Below are 10,000 nucleotides of genomic sequence, written 5' to 3'. Positions count from 1 at the left end.
ATCAGAGACTGAGACTGGTGTGAGATGAAGATGTGAAAGAGTTTATTTGAAACAGTGCCAGACAAACCAGGGATCAGAGACTGAGACTGGTGTGAGATGAAGATGTGAAAGAGTTTATTTGAAACAGTGCCAGACAAACCAGGGATCAGAGACTGAGACTGGTGTGAGATGAAGATGTGAAAGAGTTTATTTGAAACAGTGCCAGACAAACCAGGGATCAGAGACTGAGACTGGTGTGAGATGAAGATGTGAAAGAGTTTATTTGAAACAGTGCCAGACAAACCAGGGATCAGAGACTGAGACTGGTGTGAGATGAAGATGTGAAAGAGTTTATTTGAAACAGTGCCAGACAAAGCAAGAAAGAAAAATACAAGAAAAAAAAACAAGAAAATATTTTACACCCTTTTTAAAAAATGTATTTTTCCCTTGTACTTGTTCTCCCTTTGCCTGTCACTGTTTCATACAAACTGTTTATGATCCTTCAATTTATGTGACAACACTTATTATCTCCAATGAAGAAATTTTTATTAAATCAATTTTCTTAAGCTTAAAACTTAATTGAAAACCCTACTGCTTAAAGTACTTAAATCACAAGAAGTTAAATTTGAAATAATAGCGGTTAAAATTTGGATAATGCTGTGTAGAGAATACAAAAAATTAAATTGTAATATTGACATAGGAGACTTAGATTACGTGAATCGTGAAAATAATTGCTGAATGAACTAAGGTGATTATGCTTTAGGTAAGTTCATCACTGATTAGCTAAAAATCATGAAAGTGTTTCTTAAGTACATTTAGTACTGGCTGGGGTCTTCAATTGGAAGTAAGGTGTTCACCCCGACATAACACTCACCCCGACATAACACTCACCCCGACATAACACTCACCCCGAGATAACACTCACCCCGACATAACACTCACCCCGAGATAACACTCACCCCGACATAACACTCACCCCGACATAACACTCACCCCGACATAACGCTCACTCCGACATAACACTCACCCCGACATCACACTCACACCGACATAACACTCACCCCGAGATAACACTCACTCCGACATAACACTCACCCCGACATAACGCTCACTCCGACATAACGCTCACTCCGACATAACACTCACCCCGACATCACACTCACCCCAACATCACACTCACCCCGACATAACACTCACTCACCCCGACATAACACTCACCCCGACATAACACTCACCTCGACATAACACTCACCTCGACATAACACTCACCCCGACATAACACTCACTCGACCCGAAATAACACTCACCCCGACATAACACTCACCCCGACATAACACTCACTCCGACATAACACTCACCCCGACATAACACTCACCCCAACATAACACTCACTCACCCCAACATAACACTCACTCACCCCGACATAACACTCACCCCGACATAACACTCACCCCGACATAACACTCACCTCGACATAACACTCACTCCGACATAACACTCACTCCGACATAACACTCACCCCGACATAACACTCACCCCGACATAACACTCACCCCGACATAACACTCACCCCGACATAACACTCACCCCGACATAACACTCACCCCGACATAACACTCACCCCGACATAACACTCACCCCGACATAACACCGTATTGAGATTGAGTGGATTAGTCACACATAAGCTGGATGAGAAAACCAAACAATAAATACTGCGATAGAAATAACCAGGCCAGTACATCACCTTTGTCACAACCGAGTCCTTCAATCCATGCAGGAAGACGGCTTCCAAAGCACTACATAGATTGTTGGAGTAGTCATCGCTGTAGATGAACTCCTCGCTGTCTGGCTGTAGATGCCGTTGCTGAAGCACCTTCAGGGTCCGAGCAAAGTGACTTGTGATGCCTCTTTTAAGGTTTGTCTGGTGGATGACATCTTGTTTATCTGGCAAACATTTTATATAAAAGACAAATTATGAATTGGAATAACTCTATTGGTTAAGTAGGCTTTATTTTTTTATGACATCAAAATTCAACTTGGGTATGAATAAATACTTCCTTAAATATTGAAAATGAATTATCTTGTCAAGTGAGCTGATGTTATTTGTGACACAAGTGGTTAACTTGTGAAGAATCAGCGAATTATAAGTAACCCATTTGGTAAAATGCTGTAAATGCATATTGGGTAAATAAGCGCAATGATGTAAGATGCGATAATTAATGTGCATACGGTTTAAATTACGAGACGCAGGAATGAGGCGTTTGGGACTATTTTAGTTTGTGTTTGATTAAAGCGCACGGTTTAACTTTATGAAATGACGCAGAAGGCGGTGAATTTTAATAAATACATGGCGTGTGGTTAAAGCGCACACAATTATCAATGCTATATTAAGAGGCGCGAGATACGTCACAATGAGTTATATGAATATTATTATAAGCCTAGAGCAAAGGCGCGAGACAATGAATTTTTATTGAGCAGAGTGTATTTTTGACTCTGCAAATATTTTCATTATCATATGTTTCTCCAATCGATTTGCTGGTGTAATTTTAAAATGATGATAATGATATTATTATGATTTACTTTAAAATATTTTCTTCATTACTAATTGAATTATAATCCTTCGTATATGGATTTAGAGGTCTATAATATGTTATTTGTACGTCATATTATAAGTTGGAATCAATGTAATAATATTGTTTAAATGGAATCATACAATATAAGGAAATACAAGGTATTGGTTTTGAGATGACAGTAAATGATTACGTACATGGAAGCTGAGACTATCGCCCATGTCATAAAGAGTTGAAATTGAGATTGAATAAGACAATGTGAGTGTATCACATATAGGATTTGAACCATTCTTTCTCTAGCAAGAATATTTATATGTGATGGAATATGACGAGAATTAAACATTTTTATTGCTATGAAGATGGAATTTAAGGTGAAAAGATAATCTGTCTTTGAACTTTTAATTAATTGATATTTTAAGGTCGATGTTGTAATACTCTAAAAAGTATGATCGATAAATATAAATGTATTTAATCATCTTTAGTGTTGGTAAATTTAAATGTTTTTAATCATCTTTGGTGATGGGTAATTTTAAGTTTAAACTTTTAAAAATACTAAACTGGTATAAGTATTATCATTTTGATAAACCATTTCTTACATTTTATTATTTAAATTTTAATTAGACGTTACCTAGACATTTAATCTCTTAGTGTTATTTTTTTTTAAATTGAAGTTGTTCAAAAAAATCAATTTAAATTCTAAGCAAGGGGCGTATGTAAGAGAATAAGCTTATGCAAAAAGGTTACACAAGAATTCTAGTGAAAAACATGATCAATTTTTCCAGCAAATGAAATGAATGAATTTAAGAATCAGGTATTTCGCTGAAACTTGGTCAATATTCAATGGGTTTAGGACAGTATTACGTCCCAAGTTAAAGGATTGGTCATTACATTGAGTACTAGAAAATTACTTTCTTTGATCAGTGTTACTTGGTATTTGGGGATAAAAGCATTACATTATAGTTGGTATTTATTATTTAGGATATAAAACAGAGTGTTTCTAATTCTAGATTATTCTACATTCTACTTCACTATGAGCTGCACTTTCCTGGTATGATATGAGTTCTAACATTCTACTAAGAATCTTTATTTTACGGACTTAGAAATATTCCATTTATATTGAACTGATTGAACTATGACCATGCTATTTGATTTGGATTTCGAATTTATCAACAAATAAAACTGTAAGAAATGAAACTTGGAATCTGGACTTTTATTTGAATGTCTTGATGTTGTACATTCAAATATCATAATCGGCCCTTGAACTCTTTAGTCATTATTAACATCTACAACACAATGCAAAGGAATATCATTACCATCTATCATAAAAACACTATAAGATCACAAGCCATTCCATAATATGTGTGCAACTACGACACATCTCTCATACTCATTTTCTATATTTTCTCAGATTTTCTTTCTCTCTTTTCTCTCCTTTATTTTATCTTTTCTCTCTCTCTCTCTCTCTCTCTCTCTCTCTCTCTCTCTCTCTCTCTCTCTCTCTCTCTCTCTCTCTCTCTCTCTCTCTCTCTCTCTCTCTCTCTCTCTCTCTCTCTCATTTCCTCTTTTTGCCACAGATGGCACCAGTTGGTTAATCGTCAACACTTACAGTCACGGAGTATGGAGTGATAATGATATGTTTATAATAATAATATTAGTGGTACTCTCATTTTTTCTTCTCTATCTCCGTCTCTGTTTCATCATTTACTAATTTTCTCCTCATCCCCCCCCCCCCCCCCCCCCCCCCCCTCTCTCTCTCTTTCATATTTCCTCTTTTTGTCATGGACCTTCCCAGTTGGTAAATCGTGTACTAGCTATTTACGATTAAATGCCAAGGATTGATCTAATTGCAAAAATGTTTTCATTTGTTTCTGTGTGCAGTATAATTTCCTTTAAAACAAAGGAAATCCTACTATTTTAAAGATCTAGGACTTGGCAGGGATTTGTCACTTCATCCTTCTGTTTTTTTCTCTGAATCCAAAAACAACAGCAATTTTTTGTTTTGATTTTATATATGATTTTAACTTGTCTTGGAATTTATGAAAAGACTTATAAAAATTAAAAACAAATGCCAATGAGTGCAGACTCAGTCTTTTCCACAACGATTGACAAGGAATGAATGATTGGAAGAAAGCGACCGTTCGAGATTCGTATGAACGAATCGAGGCTCGACTGAAATCACTGCATGCATCTGAAGAGTTCCAATTTGACTCCTTGGCAGTTGATGATCCGTCGACTACCAAGGACTCACTCCTTGGCAATTGACACTTCCAAAAGTAAAAGTAAAAGTAAAAGGCAAAAGTCTCAAAAGTTTGTTCCTCTACTCTTACTTCATGTTTCAATAAAAACCAACAAACCAAAAGTTAAAATTTGAACTTAAATGAAAAGAATATAAGTATAAGTTATTTGTTTTCAAGTCTAGTTGAGCAGAGAGATGTTTCATCTGGAGACAATACCAGATTCATGTCATCATCCGTAAATTTAAGTTACGGACTGTCTACGTACACGACAACTTTAGGCAGTTTAGTGAGCAGCAGCAGTGGGAGTCAAATTGTGACCCAACTCGCCCATAAGAAAGTTATGACTGGAAATTGCCGTTCGCTTTTACTAAAAGTTTTAGGGGGGTTCAATTAAAGATGCATAACTTCGTTATAAAGAGGAATATTGCAGATATTTTGGAATCATTATTTTCGTTACTAACCGGGCACCTAGCCTCAGGATCTACGTACACGGTAACATTTATACACGGTAACCTTGAATCTCACCTTTAAAGGGTTAAATTGTATTGTTTGATTTTTAAAAAATAACACACACACACAAACACACACACACACACACACACACAGAGCGAAATCCATCCAATGCTTGTATTGTAGCGGCAAACCAGTTACCAAAGCTACCGTGTACGTAGATCCTGAGGCTAGGTGCCCGGTTACCGTGTACGTAGACACTGCCTTTGTTAAGACTTAAGTAGACAGATGAAAGACTTGAACTTGTTTTGAATTACAAAAAATTACTATTCTCCAATTAATTCATTTTTGTTTTATTTTTGTTTGTCTCATATTATCAAACCGCATCTACGGGGAAAAACGTTTTTATTCCTAAAGATCATTTGACTTAGATTGAGAGTTTTAAAACAGTTCAATTTCAACTGCAACTACGAATACGACATCCACAGGCAGGTTCGATGAGTACACATAAAATATAAAATCGTCATAAAAATTAAAATTCGAGCACTGGCTGGTAGTGTAACTCTCTGTATTTTGATCGAAATATTACGATACAATATTCAGTTGGGTCGAAACTAAGAAGTTTCAGCAAACGATAAAGAAAAATAACAAAGAAGAAAAAGAGGCCATGTCGCGAAAGTGAAACGTGATTGTGGATGAGCGAGTTGTGAGGTGTGTCTGAGTCTGACTAAAATACACCTCCGTTCTCGATCCAATTAAATTCTTTGTCAGACATACACACGTACAGCTTCATTAAAGCAGATCGCAATCAGTTAATATTACAACAAATGAATCACCTTTTCGTTTAAACATTGCTCTGTGTAAACATGTGAGAAGAAAACGATACGCATTAGTTTGTCAACATTGAGTCAGCTGTTGTGGAAAGTGGAAAGTTTTGTAAACAAAGATTTACTTCCTTTGTCTTCGTGTGAGTGCGCCAACCATTGGAAACAGAAATTAAATTTCACTATTTACCCGACAGAGATAACACAGTCCTCGAGTTCAAATTTTATTTTAAGTGTTGACTTGTTTTTTGTTTTTTTTTTTTTGTGTTTATTTGTTTTTACTCTGTAGATTTCATGTGTTTTTTCTTTGCTAACGTTTATTAGCTTTCTCGATTAAAAAAAAATAAACCTAAGAGTTTCAAGATTGTCACTGATGTGGAACATAATTTGAATACGATGAATAATGTACCATAATATTTGATATTATTGTACATGAATTTGCATTTATTTGTATATTAATTGATTGAAACTCATAAATATATGAAAGTGGACATGATGTCAAACGAATGTTAATATGGACAATTGTATTATGAGTCTTAACTTATGTGTGTTTTAGATATTCAATCGTTTGAAACATCGATATTTAAAAAGTCAAATTAACAAAGAATGTTGGTGGAAAATGTTATCGATGGATGTGAAAGTTACAAAGAACATTTAAATGTTTTTAAAGTCTATTATAATATAAATTATAACTCTATACGAGTCGATATAAAACACAATATGTGTTAACTGATAAAATGGGTTGGTCCTTTAGGTTCCTGGTTCAAGTCCCGTTTTAAGGAGCACAAAAGTTAAGTCTTTGGAAAATGCTCTTTTACATACATTCTCTCAGTGTACTCAGGTGAAGAAGGAATATCTGGCAGGTAACAACATTGCAAGTGTCAAAAAAAAAGAAATTTTAATTAATGCCTTATAGGCTTCATGTCTCGTCTTGTTTGTTCAGTGGTGCTGTTTGCTTGGGACCTCTAATAATGTCCTTTGAGCACATTTTTTATTCAATTGTTTCTATATTAAAAACTTTTTTTTTTACTGGTAACAGCGGAATGCCTCACATGCTTCTTGTTTCGTTGCTGTTTGCTTGGGACCTCTCGCAATGCCCTCTGAGCACATTTATCATTCAATTATCACTGGCCTTTATACAAGCTCATTTTTAAAGCTCATATTATTATAATATAATACACACACACACACACACACACACATTATATGTCCCATTGCCTGAAAACGTCATTATGTCGGGTGAATACCTGGTTGCATAATAACATTGCATAATAACATTGCGTAATATGCCAAAAAAAATTGTAATTAATGCTTAAATAGGCGCCAGGTCTCTTCTATAAGATGGCGTTTGTTTGTTTGTCTGTTTGGTTTTTCTCGTAATGCTATTTGAGCACACACGTTTATTTAATGAGCGCTGCCCCATGTAACAGCTCATTTTGAAATAAAAGCGCATATTATTATGTCCCATTGCATAAAAACAGAATTATTATTATCCGTGTGTTTTGGCGGCAGAAAGTTGTGCCGCGCTAGGACGGACCGAGGACCGGTCCCACGGTCTTTTAGCTGTGAACCGTGGTCCAGTCCCAAAGAGGAAGACCGCCGGCGGTCCTCACTTCTTATCACCTTTCAACGGTCTAGCGCCATACTACTTCCCCAGCGATTCGTTGCCTCGGTCCTTTGCCTATCTTCCACCAATCACCACCCATCCACTTAATTAATCGCACCACCCCCTTTGCCATACACTAAACGACACAGACGACCATAGAGGCAGACGACCACCTCCTCCACTCCGCAAACCGCCCTTTCGTGTGTGAGATGGGGAACAGGAGGCGCACGCCTTGGACGATTCCATTATACGGGGTAAATTTCAAAATTTACTAACCATAATGATCGCAATGACAATGATCTATGATGAAGGCATGACCCTCTTCTCTAATGGGTTATTGTTTGAAATGTATGTGACTACTAAAGAGGTGTGTGTGTGTGTGTGTGTGTGTGTGTGTGTGTGTGTCGAACCTAGCAAGTTGCAAGTCTTTGTCCATCTCTTGTCGCCACTCCTTTCTATCGCATTGTTGTCATTTAAAATAATACAATAATATTAAAATTTCGTTTGGTGTTTTAACTAATCAAGTAATATGAGTTTCATTAGTTTCTTCCGTCCAAAAAAAAAAACAGTTATAACGTCTGTATTTTTAAAAGGTCCAATAGAATATTTGGGGACCCCGATAGCTCAGTTGATAGAGCACTCTCTTTATACGCAAAGGGCCAGAGATCGATCCCGGGTGCAGTCGATTTTTTTCTGAATCCCTGTCTACTCAGCAATGAATGGGTAGCTGAGTTTGTTAGATCTGGCGAAAAGTCACCATCGACCCCTCTTATCACCTCATCCACCCCCTCTTATTATAACTTCACGTCTCTCTCTTACTCTTCAATGCTCGCTGCCCTCTAAGTGTGTTGTGTGGGGGGGGGGGGGGGGGGGGGGTAGGAGTTGCGTGTGTGTATCAACGCCACGAACAACTCGATCAACGCCTTGGGCGATGCCATTATCTCCGTTAATGGGGATAAATTTCAAATTTTATTAAATTATCGAAGTAACAATGAAGTACGGTGAGCAAATAAAGAAGGCATCACCCTCTCTTTTCTAATTAGGTTACAATTTGAAATGAGTGTGACTACTCCGTGTGTTTTACTCCTGTAGGCCACGGTTTTCATCGTGTAGCGGTCTTTAACGGTTCAAGAATGAACGGACCGGTCTAGAGACCGGTCCTAGAGACCGGTCCTTGCGGTCTTCATTTCCCAAGGACCGTAGGACCGTGGTCCTTAAGCTTGCCAAGGACCGCCCCGCACTAGCAGAAAGTTGAATCGAATAGAACGATGGCGGCTGCCATAATTCTGGGATCGGATCAAAAATATACGAACGAAAAGGTGAAAATAAAAAGGCTTCGTATGGACACAAAACAAACAATGAACGTTTCAGATACAAACACTTCGTCAGCAAGACAATAAACAAAGGAATATAGAAAACAAATAAACAAAATGTAGTGAGAATTGAAGCGTGTGTATTCCAGGATGGTTGGAGTTTGATTCTCACGAAATTATTTTGTTTGTAAACAGGAACGAGACACAAGACCCCGATATACTCAAAGGCCAACAGAATAAATAATATTATTAATCAATACATTTTCCTAAAGGAATATCGAGTACGAATATGATTTACAAGGAAAAAGAGAAATCTCCTTGTATGTGCCTTATATGTGGTCTAGTGGTATGACACTCGCTTTCGGATCGGAAGGTCCTGGGTTCGAGCCTCGCTCGGCGCATAGTTGAGTCTTTGGAGAAGGCTCTTTACTCGCATTCTCTCACCGTACTCAGGTGTAAAATGAGTACCTGGCCGTTAACAGAGTTGTCTCTGTCCCAAAAATGTGTAATATCGCCTGACAGGCGTCATGTCTCGTCCTACATGTTATGTGTTGCTGTTGTCCAGGGACCCCCTGTAAAGCGCTTTGAGCACGTTTAGTGGACATTTCTCTCTATAAAAGCTCAAGTTATATTTGGCTGCCTCACTACGAGCTATGGATGTCAGCCAGAGTTACGGCAAATCATATCTATACATAATCTATCTCTTTTCTGGACAAGAACAGATAGCAATAATGGCACCGACAAAAATATTTAATGTGTAGAGGATGGAAGAGAGAGAGAGAGAGAGAGAGAGAGAGAGAGAGAGAGAGAGAGAGGGAGAGATAGGGAGAGAGAGAGAGAGAGAGAGAGAGAGAGAGAGAGAGAGGAGAGAGAGGAGAGAGAGGGAGGAGAGAGAGAGAGAGAGAGAGGAGAGAGAGAGAGAGAAAGAGGAGAGAGAGAGAGGGAGAGAGAGAGAGGAGAAGAGGGAAATAGAGAGAAAGAGAGAGAGAGAGAGGAGAAGAGAGGAGAGAAGAGAGAAGAG

General features: G+C 37.7%; 1 protein-coding gene across 1 annotated transcript in view; it reads right to left on the bottom strand.

The window, feature by feature from the left end:
- Window positions 1-6,178, bottom strand: part of LOC144970045 (pleckstrin homology domain-containing family M member 1-like) — a 59,153-nt gene extending 52,975 nt beyond the window's left edge. The window contains exons 1-2 of the mRNA XM_078909240.1: window positions 6,073-6,178; window positions 1,724-1,923 (exon numbers count right to left, since the gene is read on the bottom strand). Coding sequence (XP_078765366.1) covers window positions 1,724-1,923; window positions 6,073-6,088 — 216 coding nt within the window. The 5' untranslated portion in view covers window positions 6,089-6,178. The remainder of the gene's footprint in view (window positions 1-1,723; window positions 1,924-6,072) is intronic.
- Between the last annotated feature and the right edge of the window lie 3,822 nt (window positions 6,179-10,000).

The sequence above is a fragment of the Berghia stephanieae genome, chromosome 4 (assembly GCF_034508935.2).
Source record: "Berghia stephanieae isolate SIO BIC M18660-M18661 chromosome 4, UCSD_Bste_1.3, whole genome shotgun sequence".
Lineage (NCBI taxonomy): Eukaryota > Metazoa > Mollusca > Gastropoda > Nudibranchia > Aeolidiidae > Berghia > Berghia stephanieae.
This window is presented reverse-complemented; position numbering and strand designations above follow the sequence as displayed.